The sequence below is a fragment of the Mobula hypostoma genome, chromosome 3 (genome assembly GCF_963921235.1).
Source record: "Mobula hypostoma chromosome 3, sMobHyp1.1, whole genome shotgun sequence".
NCBI classification, from domain to species: Eukaryota; Metazoa; Chordata; class Chondrichthyes; order Myliobatiformes; family Myliobatidae; genus Mobula; species Mobula hypostoma.
In genome coordinates, this window is record NC_086099.1 from 12,793,750 (window position 1) to 12,817,827 (window position 24,078).

General features: G+C 40.5%; 1 protein-coding gene across 4 annotated transcripts in view; it reads left to right on the top strand.

The window, feature by feature from the left end:
* The window catches only part of LOC134343857 (WD repeat-containing protein 7), a 627,641-nt gene that overhangs the window by 229,587 nt on the left and 373,976 nt on the right, over positions 1–24,078 (top strand). For all 4 annotated transcript variants that reach the window (XM_063042658.1, XM_063042659.1, XM_063042660.1 and 1 more), the window contains one exon: positions 7,702–7,825. In XM_063042658.1, the coding sequence (XP_062898728.1) occupies positions 7,702–7,825 (124 nt within the window). The remainder of the gene's footprint in view (positions 1–7,701; positions 7,826–24,078) is intronic.

Sequence of the window (24,078 nt, forward strand, 5' to 3'; positions counted from 1 at the left end):
TAAAATGTTATGTAATATTGAGTCGAACAGGCCTCTTCCTCTGAAAGGGTCTCAATATGTTGCCTGCTACTCGCTTTTGTTGTATAAAATACTTCTAAGTCTATTATCTTCAGTGTTTTCTTTGGTGACTTTGTTCATGTTACAACTGGGACTACTGTCCAGAACCGTTTCCAGCATTCACTTCTCATGATTCCCAGATGCCTGCAATTACATGGGTCCACTGCAGGGCTTCCCAAATTTTTAATGCCATGGGACCCTTACCATTAACCAAGGGGTTCGTCAATCCCAGGTTGGGAACCTCTGGTTTAATGCAAGTGACCTTTCTCTGTCGACACATCCTCAACTCCAGTAGCAAGGTCCAAAAAGTAACTAAGTGCTAAAGAGGCATATTGTTATAAATGACGTTAATAGTTTTTAAGTGTCTCCATATATCCTTGCTGATCAGAGCATGAAATCTTGTGTAACCCTGGTGCTGAAGATATCCAAGAAGATCTGGCCTGCCAGTCTGTGACTTTTTCTTGGGTTCAAATAGAAGACATATTGGCTCAATACTCAGCGCTGTCTACGAGAAGTTTGTACATTCTTCTTGTGACTGGTGGGCTTCTTCTGGGTGCTTTTGCTTTCTCCCACATTACAAAGAGATATGAGTTAGGGTGCATTAACATTGATTACTCTAATTTCCATTAATGCCCCCTCCTCCCCTTCTTACCCCATCCCGTATTTATTTATTTATTTATTTATTTATTCATCCATCCACCCATCCATCGTTTTTTTCTCTCTCTCTGTCCCTCTCACAATAACTCCTTGCCTGCTCTCCATCTTCCTCTGGTGCTCCCCTCCCCCTTTCTTTCTCCCCAGGCCTCCCATCCCATGGTCCTCTCCCTCCTCCAGCTCCGTATCCCTTTTGCCAATCAATTTTCCAGCCTTTGCTCCATCCCTCCCCCTCCTGTCTTCTCCTATCATTTTGGATCTCTCCCTCCCCCTCCCACTTTCAAATCTCTTACTAACTCTTCCTTCAGTTAGTCCTGATGAAGGGTCTCGGCCCGAAACGTCAACTGTGCTTCTTCCTATAGATGCTGCCTGGCATGCTGCGTTCACCAGCATTTTGTGTGTGTTGCTTGAGTTAGGGTTCGTAAGTTGTAGGCATACATTTTTGGTACTGGAAGCATGGCAACACTTGCAAGCTGCCACCAGCACATCCTTGGATTGTGTTGTTGTTGCAAAATGATGCATTTCACTGTATGTTTTGATGTACGTGACAAATAAATCTAAAGCAATAAGTCTACTTGTCTCTTAACGCATATTTAAATGTTCCTCAGAACATTTTCTCTGGCACTGATTACTGCCTGTAATTACCTGGCCTTTCCCAACTGCTCTTGTTGAATAAGAGTACCGCATTTGCTCCAGTTGTCTGGTACCTCATGGCATCTTAGAGTCATGGAACTGTACAGTACAGAAATGGCCTATCTAGTCCATGCTGAACCATTTAAACTGCCTACTACCATCAACTTGCACTGGGACCATAGCCCTCCATACCCCTACCATCCATGTACCTATCCAAACTTCTTTTAAGTGTTGAAATCGAGTTCGCATGCACCACTTGTGCTGGTAGCTTGTTTCACACTCTTATGACCCTCTGAATGAAGATATTTCCTCTCATGTTCCTCTTAAACTTTTCACCTTTCACCCTTAAACCAGGACATTGGTTATAATCCCATCCAACCTCAATGGTAAAAGCTTGCATACATTTACCCTGTCTAGATCCCTCATAATTTTGTATACCTCTATCAAATCTCCTCTTAATCTTCTGTGTTACAAGGAATAAAGTCCTAACCTATTCAATCTTTCCTTATAACTCAGGTCCTCCAAACCCAGCAACATCCTTGTAAATTTTCTCTATATCTCATCTGTGTCCAGCAGGATCTCAAAATCTTTATCAGGACCCTGGCAATCTCCTCCCTACCTCCCTCAGCTGCCTGGGATTTTCAGCGTGAGGTTGTGGGGATTTACTCTGCATAAGTTCATCAAGCTATTTAATACCTCTACTGAATGACGGCAGGGGAGCTGCATGGTCTGCATGGTCATGATGAGGACTAGTGTTTACAGCCTGGTGTTGGTGTTTACAGCTGCCCAGGAGAGTTTGCACACTCCACTGGAGGTGGTGCGGCATGGTGTCCAAGCTGTCCCCCCCATGTTCCCCTGTATTGTCCCCCTACCAAGTGTTTCCCCTTGTTCTGTTCCCCCTCCCCCCCCCCCCCAAGTGTTTGCTTGGCAGAAGACAAGGTGTATTGTGTTAGACTGAGGACTGCTGCACATTCATTGACTCAGGGTCTTGAACTATATTTTTTGTATGATTGTACTGTGTGTGATTGTTGGTACTGTGTTTTATGCCTTGGCCCCAGAGTAACACTTTCATTTGGCTGTATACATGGGTAGTTATGTATGGTTGAATGACAATTAAACTTCAATGTGGTAGTTTGATCTACAGTTCTGCTGTTCTTCATCTATGTTCAACTACAATATCCTTTGAAGTTTTCTTTTGAGACCTCATCGCTGTTCTCTAGCTCCTTACACTGATTGCCACTTTGATTGCTAAAACGACCTAACATTTTCCTGGTTATCCTCTCATTCTTCATGTTTTGGGATTTTCCTTAATCGTACCCTCTTCTGCAATTCATGGCCCTCACCACTCTTCTAATTACCTTTTCGAATGCCGCTTTGCAAGTTCAAAGGAGATGTGTGAGACAGGTATTTTACACAGCATGGTTGGTGCATGGAGTGATGGTGGAAGCAAACATGATGAGGCTCTTAGATAAACCCATGATGGCTGATCGGTTGTGATGAAGGTACTAGGGAGAAGGCAGACACATTGGATTAAGAGGGATAATAAATCAGCCATGATAATGGGATGGCAGATTTGATGGGCTGAATCATCTAATTCTGCTCCACTGCCTTATGGAATGTGCATGAAATAGATGGATATTAACATAGTGTAGTTGGGCATTTGATTACCAGTTTGATTCCAGCACAACATTGTGAGTCAGAGGTACTGAATTGTTCTCTGTGTTCAAAGCATGCTACAATAAGATGCCAAAATGAAAACTTGCTCTGATCATTAGTTAACTTTTCCAAAAGGATTGTAAGCATCTTTTAAACTTGCATAAATTGTAGTCAGAAAATTGAAAATGCCTTATTTTCAATTTTAAAATATGAATGAATTTCAACTTAGGTAAGTGTGGATGCATTTTGGACATTCAAACCAGTGTAGGACTTCTATAGTGAATGGAAGGGTATTGATTTGTGATGTTGATCGGAGAGGTCTGGGAGTACAAGTGCACAGTTCACGGAAAATGGCTGTGCAAGTTGACAGAGTGGTGAAGGCATTTAGCAAGCTGGCCTTCAGTCAGGGCATCGTTTAGAAATGGGGTATTATGTTGCAGCTATAGAAGTAGTTGGTGAGGCCACAGTTTTGGAGTATTGTGTATAGTTTTTGTTACCCTGTTACAGGAAAGAGATTGTCAACCTGGAGAGGCAGTAGAAGAGATTTGCAAGGATGTTATTTTTATAGGCATTCGTTAGTCTCGTGAGACCATGGATTTGCGCCTTGGAAGGTTTCCAGGGCCCAGGCCTGGGCAAGGTTGTATGGAAGACCGGCAGTTGCCCATGCTGCAAGTCTCCCCTCTCCACGCCACCGATGTTGTCCAAGGGAAGGGTACTAGGGCCGATACAGCTTGGCACCGGTGTCATCGAAAAGCAATGTGTGGTTAAATGCCTTGCTCAAGGACACAACACGCTGCCTCAGCTGAGGCTCGAACGCGGATGTTATAACCAAGAGAAAATCTGCACATGCTGGAAATCCAAGCAGCACACACAAAATACTGAAGGAACTCTATAGGCCAGGCAGCATCTATGGAAAAGAATACAGTCGATTGTGTTGGGCTGAGACGCTTCGTCAGAAAACCTGCTGAGTTCCTCCAGCATTTTGTGTGTGTTACAAAGATGTTACCTGGACTAGAAGATCTGAGTTATAGGGAGAGGTTAGCCACACTGGATTTTTATTCCCTGGAGCATTAAAAAAAAAGAGGGGTGATCTCACAGAAGTTTCAAAATTATGGGGGCTGTGGATAAGTTTGACAGTCATAGTCTTTTTCTCCAGGGTTGGGATATCCAAAACTACAGGCACAGATACAAGATAAGATGGGAAATATTTAAAAGACCCAGAAGGTTACTTCTTTACACAGAGGGAAGTGATTAGATGGAATGAGCTGCCAAAGGAAGTGGTCGAGGCAGGTACAGTTGCAACATTTAAGTGGCATTTGGATATGTACATGGAGGAGAGGGACTTGGGGGTTATGAGTCGAGCACAGGCAACTGGGACTAGCAGGAAGGAGACTGAGGTCTCTGTGGACTGAAGGGCCTGTTTCTCTTCTGTATTATTCTCTGACTCTAAAATATTGCAGAAACTCTAATCTCTTTTCTACATGACCCATTGTCTAACTGATACTTTAAGTTGTTGGTTTATTTGAAAAAAATTGCAAAATATGCAGTGTTATTACCTGTTGACATTTTGCTGATGGTTGTAGTTTTAGAGCATTTCATAGAGGCTGGTAAATGGTATTTAGTGCTTGATAAATGAGAAGGTAACCTTGACATCACACCTCTGCTGTTATGGCAAAAATGTCACTGTATTTGCAGTTTTGTCGAAGAAAAAAGATAGTTTATGAGTTGAATGGAGACCAGCAGTGACTATTATTTTAATAAATTGTTTGAATATGAACAAAAAATTATTACCTGATGTTTACACAACCAAAGGTTACCGTATGAAAATAAATTTTATCATTATTAGCCTGGTATTCAAGAACAACCCTCCTCGCCATTCCCTAATTTTGAAATCTCTTTTATAGAAGAATAGGTATTTGGATTTCATATCTTCTCCTTCCCCATCCCATCCACCATTTTCTTAAAATAAATACAGTGGATTCCGGTCAATCGGGACCAGTACATTTTGTCCCAATTAAGCGGCTGTCCATGTTTCATGAAAATAGTTAAAAAGTATAAACAAGAAAAACTACTGTTTAACTGGGTAAGAAATTATGTATTTAAATGAAATACAGAGCAAATTAGAATGCCACCAATACTACTACAGTACTACAAAACTGTATTAGTTCATAATAATTATCGATGGAGGAATTCATATAGTGTATGCTGCCATGTTCTTTTGATTGACTGTAAATGAACAAAATCAGTGCAGGCAACTAGGGAAATTCTTTTGACTAGTGTCATATCTTTTCATGGCATCTTGTCAAGCATCCGAAATATTTTTAAGTCAAAATAAAGAAAAACTAAATTATCAAAAATCATTGCTTTTTAAATTGGCATTTGTTGGCCCAAATGAATAAGCACACAAGCATAGGCATACGTAACTGATGCTATTTAAAAACTGTTTGCTCTAAGCACGGTGGAGTGTTTAACGACCAAGCAAGTGCACGCTTGACAATAGTTAGAAACTGTTCGACAACAGTCAACTACGCGGTGTTACATAACCGGCCACAATGAATATCAATTGAGACAGGTTATATAAAAGCAACCAAACATTTATTAAACACGGATAAACAATAAAAAATAAATGAAAACCTTAACCGGAAGATAACCGCTATGCGGCCGTTCAACGAATCGTCACTCGCTATTGGTTCTTAAGGTGATAAATGCGAAAACAGTTCTTAAAGCGGTAAAGTCAAATACAGTTCTTAATATGGTAACTTAGAAAATCCAACAGATTTTTACATTCAATTGGGAGAGACTTCTCTGGAGAAGGATATCTTCATAGACGCGACTTCCCTGCTGGTTCTGTCCAAAAGGATTCACGTTGAAGGAAATAAATGGCTTAAAACAACTGACCTTTCTTCTGGTGAGCAAATCCTGCATGAACTACCTTGTCTTTTGGCAGGAGTTATCTTCGATGCAGGTCGCTACTTCTTCAATGAAGACTCAATAAGGTCGATCCTTTATTAAGCTGCCGAATGTTACCAACTTCTTTTAATCCTTCATATCCTGTACTTCAATAAAGTCTTCACTCTCCAATACTACTAAAAAGGTACATCAACAAACCTGGCAGAAATTGCCAGTCCAGCTCTATTGTACTTTACAATAGAATGTAACACTCCGTTTTAAAAATGAAACTGCGTCATAAAACAAATACGCAACGGAACGGAGACACTGACGAACGTCCTAGCTAGAAAACCTACTGCGTCATCAGAGGTCTTCCCTATTATACCCGTGGTGAACATGTCATCACGTGACCTCACATCGGCAGGAAAATTACATCAGGTGACCTCCAAAAGACCATTACACCATTCTCACAAGAAAGTCACAAGATCTCCTTGAGGTATGTAACAGCGGCGTAATGTCTCAATTAAACAAAGTGAATCATGGATATTTTCTCAATTTGTGTTTGTTCTTTAAGAGTTGTCCCAAACAAGCAACTGCCCGGATAAACTGATGGCCCAATTAATCTGAATCTGTTCCTAGCTGGTGTAGCTGTTCCTATTGTCCAGCCTTCAAGATGAACATTGACATTGTATTCTGTTGGAGAGCTATTCTTTGGAAGAGTTCATATCGTTCTGCTATTCACGGTGGAAAAGTGAATTTACTGCTTTTGAGGCAATTTATTTGTAATATCTCACATCTTGACTTTCTATCTCAGCTCATCCACTGCAGAATCTTTTATCCGTGTTGTTGCCACCTCATTGCCACAGATGGCTGTGAAGGCAGGTCATTGGGTACACTTAATGTGGAGGTTGATAGTTTCAAAGATTATGTGGAGAAGGTAGGAAAAAGGGATAATAATTCAACCATGATAGAATGGTGAAGCAGAATCAGTGGGCCGAATGGCCTAATTCTGCTCCTGTGTCTTATGGTCAAGTGTTGACAATTCCATTATTCTTCTAGCTGGTCTTCCTACTCTTGAATCTCAAGAACTCTGCCAGCAAATGAATTCTCATCACAATTTGCTCATGTATCATTTGCTTACTTGCTGATGAACATTGCCATTTGGTCTGGCAGAGGTTCCGTTTTAAGTTGTTTGTTCTTGTTTTCAAATCTCACTGAGGCCTTGTCCTTCCCTTCCTTTGTAGCTTCTTCTGGCTCGACAATCCTTTGATCTTTTCTCTGCTCACATCTGTAGTCCTTGCTTTCAGCTAACTGAACTCTGCGATCAGGAAATCCTTCCTTCAACTCCTCCTCTCTTTGCCCTGGACACCTCTGAAAACTGTCTACTCTGTTTAAGCTGTTAGTTAAATCATAATATCACCTCATGGGCCTCTGTGCCAAATATCCATTCTGAGATCGCCTAAGGTCACTTTACTTAGTTTTGCACTGGTGTTGTTTGATAAGCATCTGGTATAGGAATTGTGGAATTGACACAATGATCAGGGTCATAGATGATACTCAGATCATACACCTGTTATCAAAGCTCCATGCTCTTTTTATAGAAAAGCTATTCTTTATTTAGTGAAGGAGTGTGAAAAAAAATCGCCAACCCCCAGAGCTTGTTGAAGTGAGTCTGTTTGGTTGCATTGCAGTGAAATTTCAGCTTCTAACTGAACTGCTAATCTTAATATGATTTATAAATTTGAAGTTTCTGTATTCTGTCCATAATTTCAAACTAAAATTCCAACATTTCAATTACTTTTTCTGAAATAGGTGAGAGAAGCTGCTCAAGCTTTACTTTTAGCAGAGCTTCGCAGAATTGGGAAAGAAGGACGAAAAGAAACAATTGACGTCTGGGCGCCTTACTTGCCGCAATATGTTGATAACATAATGTCACGTAAGTATCTTCTTGGTTTATATAACATTATAGCAAAGTACAAGCCCCTTGGCCTATGATCCAACACTGATCTTTTAACCTGCTTTCAAGTTCAATTTAACCCTTCCCTTCCCCACAGCCCTCCACTTTCCTCTCATTCATGGGCCTACCTGAGAGTCTCTTAAATGCCCCTGAAGTATCTGCCACTATCACCACCACTGGCAAGCGTTTCACACACGTACCACTCTCTGTGTAAAGAAATTTACTGTTGGCATCCCCCTATACTTTCCACCAATCACCTTATAATGATGTCCCCCTGTATTCGCCATTTTCACCCAGGGAACAAGTCTCTGGCTGTCCCCTCAATCTATACCGCTTTTCATCTTGTACATCTCTATCAAGTCACTTCTCACCCTCCTCCGCTCCAAAGAGAAAAGCCCAAGGTCATTCAACCTATTCTCATAAGACATGCACTCTAGTCCAAGCAACATCCTGATAAATGGAATCATAGAATACTATAGCACAGAAACAGGACCTTTGGCTCATCCAGTCCATGGCAAACTATTAATCTGCTGGTCCCATCAGCCTGCACCTGGACCATACCTCTCCCATCCATGTATCTATCCACATTTCTCTCGAGTGTTGAAATCGAACCTGCGTCCACCATTTCCACTGGCAGTTAGTTCCACACTCTCACTGCCCTCTTAAGTGAAGAAGTTCCCTTATGTTCCCTTAAATATTTCACCTTTCATCCTTAACCCATTACCTCTAGTTTTAGTCTCATCCAACTTCAGTGGAAAAAGCCTGCTTACATTTAACCCATCTATACCCTTCATAATTTTTGTACTTCTTTCCAATCTCCCTTCATTCTCCTATACCTTAGTGAAAAAAGTCCTAACCTATTGTCCTCAAATCTGGCAACATCCTTTTAAATTTTCTCTGTACTCTTCCAACGTTGTTTACATCTTTCCTGTAGGTAAGTGACTAAAACTGCACACGAAACTCAAAATTAGTCCTCACCAACATCGTATACAAAGTCAAAGTAACACCCTAACCCCTGTATTCAATACATTGATATATGAAGGCCAATATGCCAAGTGTATTGTTTACCACCCTGTCCATCTGTGATGCCAGTTTTAAGGAATTATACATTTGCATTTTAAGATTCCTCTGTTAAATCTACTCTGCACCCACTCTAAAGCTTCTACATCCTTCCTATAATGAAGCGATCAGAATATTCCTGGTGTTTCTTCTAACTGGATAGATTCTGAAACAGCTTGTATGTGTCATAGTTTAGAACAGTTGTTCATCAACACCTTGTGTATCGTTTCCATTTTCCTGCCTTGGTGAGGGGTTGGAGAGGTGACAATGATTGCTGGGGTTTTGAAGATTTTAATTACTTTGAGGTAATTCAGTGACAAAATTCACATAGTAAAAGTAAATACAGGTCGACCTACACTAATCCGACTACTTGCAATCCAGTTCCTCCGATAATCCGGCATTGATTATGCTTAATATGACCCTTCTGTAATTCGGCATTTTCACTAATCTGGCATTCCTCAGGTCTCAATAGCGCCGGGTTAGTGGAGGTTGACCTGTACAAATATTCTTACGTGTTAATTGCACTAGTTACAGGTTTTAACTATTTTTTAAAAAATGAGAGATTGTTGTATTTCAAAAAGTCAAAGTCAAAGTAAATTTATTGTCAAAGTACGTATATGTCACCATATACTATTTTGAGATTCATTTTCCTTTAGACATTTACAGGAAAATAAAGAAATGCAATAGAATCCATGAAAGACCACTCACAAGTAAAGACTGACAATTGGAGATTCTCCAAATCAGGGATTCCCAATGTTTTTTGTGCCGTGGACCAATATCATTAAGCAAAGGTTCCCAGGTTGGGAACCGCTGCTCTAAAGGATAGTATATACTGTCTTTGTTAACTACACATCTTACTAATGAACACAATAAAAACAGCAGTTATGTAGCCTTTGTAATATGTTCATCATCCTCCTTTGTAAACCAATATTGATTTGAATATCTCTGTTGGCCTAAGATGATTAAAACTGGGGAATTCTCAACATGGCTCCAACTCCCTAAAATGAGTGGCCTTAACATCAGCAACTCTCTTTCAGGGGTGGGGCACACTTAATCCAAAGTGAATAAGTGCAGTTTTCATTTAACATACATTGGGAACCATTGGTTCAAATCACCCACCACCACATTCAGGAGCAGTTATTATCTTTCAACCATCAGACTCTTGAACCAGAGGCATAATTTTACAATTTCACTCACCCGATCACTGAACTATTCCACAACCCATGGACTCACTTTTAAGGACTCTTCATTTCAGACTCTCAATATTTATTGTTTATTTATTTATTATTTTTATTACATTTGTTATATTTTTTCTTTTTGTATATGCACATTGGTTGCTTGATAATCTTAAGTTTGTTTATCCAATGATTCTGTTGTGTTTCTTTGTATTTACTGTGAATGCCCACAAGGATTGTATATAGTGATGTATATGTACTTTGATAGTGTGGCGGCTCGCCCACGCAGCAAGCGAACCGGCTCCAGCAGTCGCCGGTGAGCCCGCAGTCAGCGGCAACTGAGAGGACTCTGGGTGCCGGGCAGACCTTGGCCCAGAAGCCGATGTTGCTTCTGCCCTGCAAAGAGCGGGGGTTGCTGGGAGCAGGTTACTTAAGCGCACGCCGATTCAAACAGTAAACAGTTCAACCCGACCCTGCTCGGGTCAGTGTGTTGTTTTCACTGATAGCGTATCAGCGCGACTACAATAGTAAATTTACTTTGAATTTTTGACCTATGGATTGAAAGACTTTAATGGTTTGCTACACAGCTGTATCAGGTTTGATCATTTTACCCTAAATTAGATTGCAACAATACCAGCAGTTGGGTTGGTACAGTTGGAAACACTGATCTTGTGCTGACAATGGAGAGTTCTCTTTCTGCTAACTTCTGTTTGAAAGCACACTGAATGAGGACTTAACATGAGCTTTTGTGTCACCTGATCTGTGAATCAGATTTGATAAATATCTTGTTAAGAGTTGGGGGAAGAGTGACTTCAAGAGAAACCCAAATGCTTTGTGATCTATGCTAGAATATGTTTAGGATGTATTTAAAGAGATTTTTAAAAATTAAAAAAATATCCAAAGTTCTTAGTGTTTCTGACATGTAACTTGGTGGAATTTTAATTGACATGTAGATCTGTTGTGTATATTTTTAAAAATCTTTTGTGGAGGATGTACATGTCCTTAAAGAAGGGTAACTTTGAAGGTATGAGACGTGAATTAGCTAAGATAGACTGGCAAATGACACTTAAAGGGTTGACGGTGGATATGCAATGGCAAGCATTTAAAGATCGCATGGATGAACTACAACAATTGTTCATCCCAGTTTGGCAAAAGAATAAATCAAGGAAGGTAGTGCACCCGTGGCTGACAAGGGAAATTAGGGATAGTATCAATTCCAAAGAAGAAGCATACAAATTAGCCAGAAAAAGTGGCTCACCTGAGGACTGGGAAAAATTCAGAGTTCAGCAGAGGAAGACAAAGGGCTTAATTAGGAAGAGGAAAAAAGATTATGAGAGAAAACTGGCAGGGAACATAAAAACTGACTGTAAAAGCTTTTATAGATATGTGAAAAGAAAAAGATTGGTTAAGACAAATGTAGGTCCCTAACAGACAGAAAAAGGTGAATTGATTATGGGGAGCAAGGACATGGCAGACCAATTGAATAGTTACTTTGGTTCTGTCTTCACTAAGGAGGACATAAATAATCTTCCGGAAATAGTAGGGGACAGGGGGTCCAGTGAGATGGAGGAACTGAGGGAAATACATGTTAGTAGGGAAGTGGAGTTAGGTAAATTGAAGGGATTAAAGGCAGATAAATCCCCAGGGCCAGATGGTCTGCATCCCAGAGTGCTTAAGGAAGTAGCCCAAGAAATAGTGGATGCATTAGTGAAAATTTTTCAAAACTCTTTAGATTCTGGACTAGTTCCTGAGGATTGGAGGGTGGCTAATGTAACCCCACTTTTTAAACAAGGAGGGAGAGAGAAACCAAGGAATTATAGACCGGTTAGCCTAACATCAGTGGTGGGGAAACTGCTAGAGTCAGTTATCAAAGATGTGATAACAGCACATTTGGAAAGCGGTGAAATCATCGGACAAAGTCAGCATGGATTTGTGAAAGGAAAATCATGTCTGACGAATCTTATAGAATTTTTTGAGGATGTAACTAGTAGAGTGGATAGGGGAGAACCAGTGGATGTGGTATGTTTGAATTTTCAAAAGGCTTTTGACAAGGTCCCACACAGGAGATTAGTGTGCAAACTTAAAGCACACGGTATTGGGGGTAAGGTATTGATGTGGATAGAGAATTGGTTAGCAAACAGGAAGCAAAGCGTGGGAATAAACGGGACCTTTTCAGAATGGCAGGCGGTGACTAGTGGGGTACCGCAAGGCACAGTGCTGGGACCCCAGTTGTTTACAATATATATTAATGACTTGGATGAGGGAATTAAATGCAGCATCTCCAAGTTTGCGGATGACATGAAGCTGGGCGGCAGTGTTAGCTGTGAGGAGGATGCTAAGAGGATGCAGGGTGACTTGGATAGGTTAGGTGAGTGGGCAAATTCATGGCAGATGCAATTTAATGTGGATAAATGTGAAGTTATCCACTTTGGTGGCAAAAACAGGAAAACAGATTATTATCTGAATGGTGGCCGATTAGGAAAAGGGGAGGTGCAACGAGACCTGGGTGTCATTATACACCAGTCATTGAAAGTGGGTATGCAGGTACAGTAGACGGTGAAAAAGGCGAATGGTATGCTGGCATTTATAGCAAGAGAATTCGAGTACAGGAGCAGGGAGGTACTACTGCAGTTGTACAAGGCGTTGGTGAGACCACACCTGGAGTATTGTGTGCAGTTTTGGTCCCCTAATCTGAGGAAAGACATCCTTACCATAGAGGGAGTACAGAGAAGGTTCACCAGATTGATTCCTGGGATGGCAGGACTTTCATATGATGAAAGACTGGATCAACTAGGCTTATACTCGTTGGAATTTAGAAGATTGAGGGGGGACCTGATTGAAACGTATAAGATCCTAAAGGGATTGGACAGGCTAGATGCAGGAAGATTGTTCCCGATGTTGGGGAAGTCCAGAATGAGGGGTCACAGTCTGAGGATAAAGGGGAAGCCTTTTAGGACCGAGATTAGGAAAAACTTCTTCACACAGAGAGTGGTGAATCTGTGGAATTCTCTGCAGCAGGAAACAGTTGAGGCCAGTTCATTGGCTATATTTAAGAGGGAGCTAGATATGGCCCTTGTGGCTAAAGGGATCAGGGGGTATGGAGGGAAGGCTGGTACAGGGTTCTGAGTTGGATGATCAGCCATGATCATACTGAATGGTGGTGCAGGCTGGAAGGGCCGAATGGCCTACTCCTGCACTATTTTCTATGTAAATACATTTGAACTATATATCCTGAAATGGATGCTTGAATTGTCCATGGTGAAGGTCTGCACTGTTCTTAGACCAAGGCTATTGCATTCAATTTTGGTCATCTTAGGACAGAAATACTCAAGCCTTGAGTGGTTTGTAAAGAAGAATCAGGAGGCAGAATCCAAAATTGAGATGCTGATTTCCTTTTTGTTTTTATTCATGCATGGACATATTTATTTTTGTTAAAGCTAGTATGTATTATCCTTGAAGCTAGCTCCTTTAAACTGTTACAACTGTCAATTTTTTTTCTCTTTAAGACCTAGGTGACATCCTAGAAGGAAATTTGATGGCGATGATATTATTCTGTATGTCTATTCCCATTTTTCTGTATGATTTGGAAATGGCATCAAAATCTTGCAGAATTGCTGCACTACATCTTGAAGATGGTCAACACTATAATGAAGACCTGACAGTAGTGTTAGGAATAATTGTTTAAGCTAGTAGATTAATGGCAATCAAATGTACACGGAAGGTCGAATAGTACAGTACCTGAGCAGGCCTTTTGGCCCACAATATCTGTACTAACCATGATGGCATTTGAAACTGCACCTCTGCCTATTCAAGGTCTATATCCCTCCATTCCTTGCTTGTTCTTGTGCCTGTCTAGATGCTTCTTAACCATTATCATTGCATCATCTTCCACATCTTCTCCTGGCAGCATGTTCCAGCCATCTATCAGTTTACCTTTTGTAAAGAAGAGTATTGTTTGAGTTGCACTCATCAAGTCAAGTGGAGAATTTTCCATTACACTGAACTCACTGGCTAATATCTACATCACAAAATCGTTTTCGTTTTATAATCCTGCTTGAGCTCTCTGGTCTTCTTCTGCTGGTCTCTTAAATTTAAACAATCTCCCTCAAAAGATAATTGGTAGGTCAGTTTTTCTGAACTACTCTCCTAAATTGTGGAACTCAATGCCTAAAACTATTAGATTTTGACTACAGTGCCTATAAAAAGTATTCACCCTCCCCCCCCCCCGGTAGTTTTCATGTTTTATTGTTTTACAACGTTGAATCACAGTGGATTTAATTTGGCTTTTTTGATCAACAGAATAAGATTCATTCATGTCAGTGAAAACAGATCTAAATTAATTACAAATATAAAACACAAAATAACTGATTGCATAAGTATTCACCTCCTTCAAGTCAGTATTTAGTAGATGCACAGTTGGCAGCAATTATAGCCTTGAGTCTGTGTGGATAGGTCTCTGTCAGCTTTGCACATCTGGACCCTGCAATTTTTTCCCATTCTTCTTTACAAAACTGTGCAAGCTCTGTCAAATTGCATGGGGATGTTAAGTGAATAGCCTTATTCAAGGGCAGCCACAAATTCTCAATTGTATTGAGGCCTGGACTCTGACTTGGACACTCCAGGACATGAACTTTGTTGTTTTTAGGACATTCCTTTGTAGCTTTGACTTTATGCAGCAAAATACAGGGAAATCCTGGAATGATGCAAAGCTGCCCATGCAAACTGACAAAGCTTGTGCAGTATTGTAAAGAATGGAAAAAAATTGCAGTGTCCAGATATGCAAAGCTGATAGGGACCTATCCACACAGACTTCAAGAATGTAATTGCTACCAAAGGTGCATCTACTAAATACTGACCTGGGTCATTGTCTTGCTGGGGAGCAAATCTTCTCCCAAGTTGCAGTTCTCTTGCAGACTACATCAGGTTTTTTCTCTAGGATTTCCCTGTATTTTGCTGCATTCATTTTCCAGGGCCTTCTGCAATGAAGCATCCCCACAGTATGATTCACGGTAGGGATGGTGTGTTTTTAATGATACACAGTGTTTGGTTTAGTCTCCTGGCCACAGTGCTTAATTTTGTTTTTATCATACCATAGAACCTTCTTCCAGCTGACTTCAGAGCCTTCCACGTGCCTTCTGCCAAACTTTAGCTGAGATTTCATGTGATTTTTTTTTCAACAGTGGCTTTCTTTTTGCTACTCTCCCATAAAGCTGGGATTGGTGAAACACCTGGGCAACAGTTGTATGTGCAGTCTCTCCCATCTCAGCTACGAAGCTTGTAACTTCTCCAGAGTTGTCATAGGGTCCCTTGGTGGCCTCCCTCTCTAGTCCCCTCCTTGCACGGTCACTCAGTATTTGAGGGTAGCCTGCTCTAGGCAAATTTACAGCTGTGCCATTATCCTTTCATTTCTTGATGATTGACAACTGTACTTGAAGGGATATTTAGTGACTTGGAAATTTTCTTGCATCCATCTCCTGTGTTTTTCAATAACCTTTTCGCGGAGTTGCTTGGAGCATCCTTTTGTCTTCATGGTGTAGTGTTTAGCAGGATACTGACTCAGCAGCAGTTGGACCTTCCAGATACAGATGTATTTTTACTACAATTATTTGAAAGACCTTGACTGTACACAGGTCTCCGAAAACAGATCTCCATTTGACTAATTATGGGACTTCTAAAATGCATTGGCTGCATCAGTGATGATTTAGCGAGTCATACTGAAGGGCGGGGGGGGTGAACATATATGCAATCAACTATTTTATGTTTTATATTTGTAATTAATTTAGATAATTTTGCCGAGATCAGTTTTCACTTCGACATGAATGAGTCTTTTTTTGTTGATCGGTGTCAAAAAAAAAATCCAAATTTAATCCTCTGTGATTCAGTATTGTAAAACAATAAAACATGAAAACTTCCAAGGGGGTTGAATACTTTTTCCGGCACTGTACATAACTGTAAGGATGCAGACTCAGTTGATACCTTTAAACACTAGATTAATACCTATTTAATTAACTTTGCTCTAACTGACAACTTCTTGTCTTTTATTTACATGTTTATTTTCTATTTTTATTTTTAATTTTTTTCATATTTGCACTTTATCTCATTGTAAAACACATTGAAGACAACATCTGTATGAAAAGTGCTGTATAAATGAGTAAGTTGTTTGTTTGTTTGTTTATTTATTGACTTTATTGAGATACAGCATGGTGTAGGGCCTTCCAGCCCTTCAAGCTGTGCTGCCCAGAAACTCCTGACTTGACGCTAACCTAATCACAGGACAATTTACAATGACCAATTAATCTACCAGCTGGTACACCTTTGGACTGTGGGGAAACCAGAGCACCTGTGGGAAGCCCACACAGTCATGAGGAGAAAGTACAAGCTCCTTAAAGGCAGCAGTGGGAATTGAAACCAGTCACCTGAACTGTAAAGTGCTGTGCGAATCGCTATGCTACCATGCTGCCCCAGTAATAATAATTATTATCAACTTTTATAGCCTTAGTACTGTATTTCTATAATGGGTACTGTTGAACTTCTAGTCAGTGATGATTCCAAGAAAGTTGATGGTGGTAATGTTATTGAGTAGTAGTAGGAGATGTTGTTTATGGTCTTCCCCCAGCAGTTAAGTGAGCTGAATATCTCTAACCATCTTTTAGGCCACACTGGGATAATGCTTAGCTCTTGTTTCAAGTGAGTGTAGAATGCATCATCAGTTGTGGAACTGAAAATGGAGCTGTACATTCTGTTTTCAGTGGCATTTGTCTCCACATCTCAACTCACGATGGACCATAAGACATGGCAGTAGAATTAGGCTATTTGGCCGATGGAGTCTGTTCTGCCATTCCATCATGGATGACTTATTCATCCTCTTGACACCATTTTCCTGACCTTTCCCTGTAACCTTTGATTCCCTTACTAAACGAGAACCAATCAACCTCCTCTTTAAATATATCAAATAACTTGAACTCTACAACCACCTGTGGTAATGAATTCCACAGATTCACGACCCTCTGGCTAAAGAAATTCCTTCTTATCTCTGTACTCAAGGGACGTTCTGAGGCTGTGTTCTGATCTTAGCCTCCCCCACTATTGTAGAGATGTCATTGTGGAGAATGGTTGGTACCTGAGATACCATCTTTCATGGATATGTAGGGCCTTAAACATCCACAGTTACTTCACTTTGTCTGAAGAATAACACCAGCAGTAGACAGTTTTTAGCCATGAATTTCACTTTTACACAGTCTCTTTGAGGTTACTCTGGATGCAACACTGCCTTAACATACTGAGCGATCAGTGCCACCTCTGGAATTGTACTCTATCACTATCACTCATGTTTGTGTTCAACTTGGTAAGTTTAAAGAGGTTTATTATTCTTACAGTGGAAGACTTTGTGTTGGATACAGATCAGTTAATCACAACAGTACATTGAGGTAGTACAAGGGAAAAGCAATAAGAGAATGCAGAATAAAGTGTGTCAGTTACAGAGAAAGCATAGTTCAGCAGACTATAAGGTGAAAGGTCATAATGAGGTAGACTTTGAGGTCAAGAATCCATCTTATCTCACCACTCAATCATTTTCTAAGTGCTCTAACCCTGTCTTTGAGCCTGGTGTTATGTATTTGCAAGGTTCCAATGCGATTTCGAGGAAATGGTCCTGATGGAATCGAAAATTAGTGTCATTGACTATTCTTTAATAATTAGAGTAGACTGATGTGATGATAGTCCAAAGTCCAAAAATTTATTGGTACATTTTATTATCAAAGTATGTATACATTATATAACCTTGAGATTCGTCTCCTAACAGGCAGCCACGACACAAAGAAGCCCAAAAGCAAACCCCATTTATATGAGAAAAAGACTGTCTAACACCCAATGCGCAGAAAATAAAAAATACATCCTGTCCATAAGAAAATAAAAGAATAAATAACCCATTAAAAAAAGCGTCAAACACTCAACGTGCAATTAAAAAAAAGGAACATGCAAACAGTAACTGCAAGCAAACCACATCAAAATTGCTGGTGAACGCAGCAGGCCAGGCAGCATCTCTAGGAAGAGGTACAGTCGACGTTTCAGGCCGAGACCCTTTTCGATTCCATCAGGGCTATTTCCTCGAAATCGCATTGGAACCTTGCAAATACATAACACCAGGCTCAAGGACAGGGTTAGAGCACTTAGAAAACGATTGAGTGGTGAGATAAGATGGATTCTTGACCTCAAAGTCTACCTCATTATGACCTTTCACCTTATAGTCTGCTGAACTACGCTTTCTCTGTAACTGACACACTTTATTCTGCAAGCAAGCAAATACTGTTTCTGAATTGAAGTCTGCAGAAGAGGCCCATAGTTCAGCAGAGAACTGAGTAAACATCGTGGAGCAGCAATCATAATCGGTATGTACCTCACCTCGGACCCTGACATCCTGGCCTTACTAATACCTTAACCTTTTCAATGTGGCCTGGCTCCATCTGAACATTGGTTTCTACCGCTTTGAGCAACAATCTGAACCGGTCCGTACTTCACCTCAGGCCTCGGCACCCTGACCTTTGTAATCTAGCCTAGTACTTAACTCTCCGTCCAAACAACAGGTTCTTCTCCTTGGATATGCCAGACTTTACCATTTCGATGCAGCCTTTAAATCTTCTTCAGCACATTGTGCTCAGTCGTGTCTGGTGCCTGGACCCCCGTGGCTTTGGTTTGGTCTGTGCTTGATCTTTCATGCTCTTCTACGGCCTCGGCAATGGGCCCGTCGCCTTGCCTTGCCATGGTTCTGCCACATTGAATTGCATCCAAGTCCAAAGGAAAGTTACAGGCTATTACTTGTGATGATCATTTACCAGAAAAAGTGTGGTTAACAAAGTATTTAGTTGTTATCCTTGTTTGGTTGAACACCAGCCAGAAGTCGCGGAGGTTCACAAACGCAATCTTAACCACCATCTTAAAATGAGACCGTGTTGGTCTGGTTTCTTTATTTTGAAGATGTAATGTACTTGGAAAATTTTTGATGTAATTATACATTAACATTACAGATTAGAATAGCTTGGATAAACCACAGCTAACTCAGACTGTGAGGGTTACATTATGGTCCCACTAGATTTTTAGACCATAAGACATTGGAGCAAAATTGGGCCATTTGGTCCATTGAGTCTGTTACACTATTCCATCATAACTGGCATATTATCCCTCTCAATTTCATTCTCCTGTCTTCTGCCCATAACATTTGACATCCTGACTAAGCAAGAAATGATCAACCTTTGCTTTAAATATATCCAATAACTTTGCCGCCTCAGAATCAGTTTATTATCACTGTAAGATAGTAACGCCATTCTCATGCCTATTTCTTATAACCTTTGACACCCTCACTAATCAAGAACCTGTCAACCTCACTTTATATATCCCCAAAGTCGTCTGTGGCAATGAACCCCACATATTCACCAGCCTCTAGCTGAAGAAGTTCTTCTTCATCTCTGTTCTAAAAGGACGTCCTTTTATTCTGAGGTTACTTGGCATTGCTGTCTGGTCCTAGACTCCCCTCCCCATCTGCACTCAATTTTCAGTAATTTTCAATAGGCAATATTCGATGGGTTTCAATTAGATCCCCCTCTTATTCTTCTAAGCTCCAGTAGTATGAGTCCAGTACTATAAGACCATAAGATATAGGAGCAGAAGTAGGCCACTCGGCCCATTGAGTCTGCTCCGCCATTCAATCATGGGCTGATCCAATTCTTACAGTCATCCCCACTCCCCTGCTTTCACCCCATATCCTTGATGCCCCGGCTAATCAAGAACCCATCTATCTCTGCCTTAAATACACCCAATGACTTGGCCTCCACAGCTGCTCGTGGCAACAAATTCCACAGATTTACCACCCTCTGACTAAAGTAACTTCTCCGCATCTCAGTTCTAAAAGGACGTTCTTCAGTTCTGAAGTTGTGTCCTCTTGTCCTAGAATCCTCTACCATGGGAAATAACTTAGCCATATCTAATCTGTTCAGGCCTTTTAACATTCTGAATGTTTCTATGAGATCCCCCCTCATTCTTCTGTCAAATATCCATGTTCAACTATCAAACATCCCTCAGACATTGATCCCATCATTCCTGGGATCATGCTTGTGAACTTCCTGTCCATTGCTAGCACGTTTTCTTAGATAAGAGACCCAAAATTGCTCACAATACTCCAAGTGCAGTCTGACCAGTGCTTTATGAGGCCTCTGCATTTGTTCAGATTTTTGTGTTAATTAAATTGCAGGTAACTGTATCTAAATAACCAGGACATTGCATCATTGTGAACATTACAATCAAAAAAAACTTGCATCTTCTCCGTACCATGCAGAGCACAAATGTGACATGTGTTGTTCCAAAATGATTTTAATGAAATACATTGAATGAATCTTTTGACGCAGTTATTATTTAGATGCATTGCCAGTGCTTTTCCACAAAACAGTCTTGCGTAAATACATGCAACTTACAACATAGAACACAGTAAGGGCTCTTCGGACCATGATGTTGTGCTGACCCTTTAAACTACTCTAAAGTCGATCTAACAGTTCCCTCCCACGTAGTCCTCCATTGTTCCTTCTTCCACGTGTCTATCTGAGAATTTCTTACATGTTCCTAATGTATCTTATGGCAGATACATAAAACAGTACTGCCCAGTACAGGCCCTTGGCTCCTTCCCATCACTGCCTTGAAGGGGTTTGTATGTTTTCCCTAGGACTGCGTGGGTCTCCTCTGCGTGCTCCGGTTTCCTCCCACAGGCCAAAAATCTACCAGTTAGTAGGTTAGTTGGTCATTGTAAATCATCCCATGATTAGGCTAGGATTAAATTGGGGGATTGCTGGCAGTGTGGCTCAAACGTCTGGATGGGCCTATTCCATGCTGTATCTCTAAATAAATAAATAAAATGTTGTACTGATTTTATAATCTTATCTAAAATCAAAGTAGCCCTTCTCTTCCACATAGCCCTCCATTTTCCTAAGAGGTCATAAGACATAGAGGTAGAATTAGGCCATCTGGCCCATCAAGTCTGCTGGGCCATTCAATCTTGGCTTATCTTTTTTATTTTCTCTTTCCTCCTCAACCCCAGTTCTCAGCATTCTCCCAGTAACCTTTGATGCCAAGTCCAATCAAGAATCTATTAATCTCTGCCTTAAATACACCCAACGACCTGGCCTCCACAGCTGCATATGGCAACAAATTCCACAAATTCACTACCCTTCGGCTAAAGAAATTTCTCCGCATCTGTTTTGAAAGGGTGCCCCTCTATCCTGAGGCTGTGCACTCTCGTCCAAGACTCTCCCACCATGGGAAACACCCTTTTCACATCTACTCTGTCAAGGCCTTTCAACATTCGAAAGTTTTCAGTGAGATCCCCCTCATCCTTCCAAATTCCAGTGAGTACAGATAACCCTTTCAGTCCTGGAATCATCCTCTGGACACTCTCCAATGCCAGCACATTTCTAAGATGAGGGGCCCAAAACCGTTAACGATACTCAAGGTGAGGCCTCACCAGTGCCTTATGAAGCCTCAGTATCCCATCCTTGCTCTTGTATTCTAGTCTTCTTTTCCATCTATGAGTTAAATGTCTCTAATGTTACACACACCCACCACTGTGTCAGAAAAATTTACCGCTGATATCCCCTTTGTACTTTCTACGAACACCTTAGTATTATAAGCACAAAAGATTCTGCAGATGCTGGAAATCCAGAAAATACACAAAATGCTGGAGGAAGTCAGCAGGTCATGCAGCATCTATGGAAATTAATAAAAGTCAATGTTTTGGCCTGAGTTCCTTCTTCAGAACTGGGAAAGAAGCCAGAAATAACAAGATGGGGGGAGGAGAAGGAGGACTAGATAGTAGATGATAGGTGAAGTCAGGTGGGTGGGATAGGTAAAGGGCAGGAAAAGAAGGAATCTGATACACAAGAGAAAGGGATGAATGAGGGGTACCGGGGGAGGTGATGGCAGGTGAGGAGAAGAGGTAAGAGGCCAGAGTGGAGAATAAACAAAGAAGGAAGCGGGAGGAAAACAAAATTACTGGAAGGAGAAATCAATGTTCATGCCATCAAGTTGGGCGCTACCAAGACAGAATATGAGGTGTTGCTCCTCCAACCTGAGATTGCGATTATGTCCCATTATTATTCTTATTTTATAAAAATTATGCCCCTTGTATTAACAATTTAACATGTAAAATAAAATATCATACATTATCCCCCTGCACTATCATTGACTTCCATTTTGACAAAATTTAAATCCCTCCTGCAGTTTCCATAGCAAAAAGTCTCCAGTAGTTGTAGGAGTACAATGAGATTCAACTGTTTTTGAAGACTCCCTATCACAAATGTCGAAAATAATAAAGGTTGAGGCAAGAGGCTTGGCGTATGTTAACAATATTTTTTTTTACCAGTTACAGAGATCAATTAGTCCTTAAAAGATGGCAGAATTTTTGCCTGCATGATGTTTCAGGAGATTATTCTAAATGATTACTTCCAAAAGAATTTTCTTGCTATCATTGCTACATATCAACTAAATCCCGTATCTCAAACAAGAGAAAACCCTGCAGATGCTGGAAATCCAAGCAACACACACAAAATGCTGGAGGAACTCAGCAGGCCAGACAGCATCTTGGGAAAAGAGTACAGCTGACGTTTTGGGCCCAGACCCTTCATCAGGACATCCCTTATCTGCGCCTTTGTTCCCTGAGCCTACTCCTACAATTTAATTTAAAGTGATTTTCTCGATTAATATTTTATTACACCTTTGATCATCTCGCAAATGTCTATAAAATCCTAATCAGGCACCTTTTAGGCTGAAGGATTCAAGTTTTTACATTTGTGAAAATTCCTGTCGCTGATATTAAGAGCAATACACTGTCCCTCTTTGCTGCCTGAGGTTCTCACTTGTTTCTTGGCAACCAGAATTGGACATATTATTTAAGATTAAATTCTGATCAGAGCACTGTAAAGCTGATTATTACAGTTACTGACTTCTATTCTTTACCTCACAGCATTTGTCATTAATAATAAACCTTATTCTGATTCTATGATTGCTGTACTGTATTTGTTTGACTTACTTAGCTTTATATATTCGTAGACCCCTGTGGAATTGTCTCAGAACAATATTCCTTTTGTGTTATGCAGTACATCACATTTGTCTGCATTAAATTTCAACTTCCATTTATGTCCAACTCATGCTGTCACTCATGTAACCGTTTAACCTGCTAACCCATATACCTTTAGAATGTGGGAAGAAGCTGGAGCATCCGGAGGAAACCCACACAGTCGTGGGGTTTCAAACTCCTTACAAACAGCAGCAGAATTGAACCCTGGTCACTGTGCTGTAATAGCGTTTTGCAGACTACTGTTGTTGAGGTGGTGTAGTCATTTTTGTGGGGAGAAAGCAGGAGAATGGGGTTGAGAAATCAGCCATTATTGAATGGTGGAGAAGATTTAATGCGACAAATGACCTAATTCTGCTCCTCTGTCTTGTGGCCATTGTTAAACTTTGGGCAAAAATTACTGCTTTGATGTGGAAATCATGATAAGATATTGCCAAAATGACCATTTTAATTATGATGGAAACTGACCAGTGCATAGTATTTCAGCTCTTTGATTCTTTTTGATGTGGAAAGTAAGTATTAATACTGCTATTTTCTGCATTGGCGCTGCCTGACATATTGAATGTTTCCCTTCTCACTTCTATCATCTCTTGATTTTATTTTTTTTACTCTTTGGTGCATTTATATGCTAGCGTTGTGATTTGGTTATTGCACTTGTCATTCAAATAATTTCAGCAGTCCAGTAAACATAACTAAATGTAAGCACCTGAAGCCACATTTTTGATGAGAAGACAAGTTGGCTCATAGATTGTGGAAAGATGCTTACTTTGTAATGTGGTTAAAACAAAATTTAATTCATGGATCTGAACCAGTGTTGTGGTTTAAGTTAGCCTTGATGTGAATCTGCAGCTCACATGGTTTTTTGATGTTTAAATGCAACCTAAGGG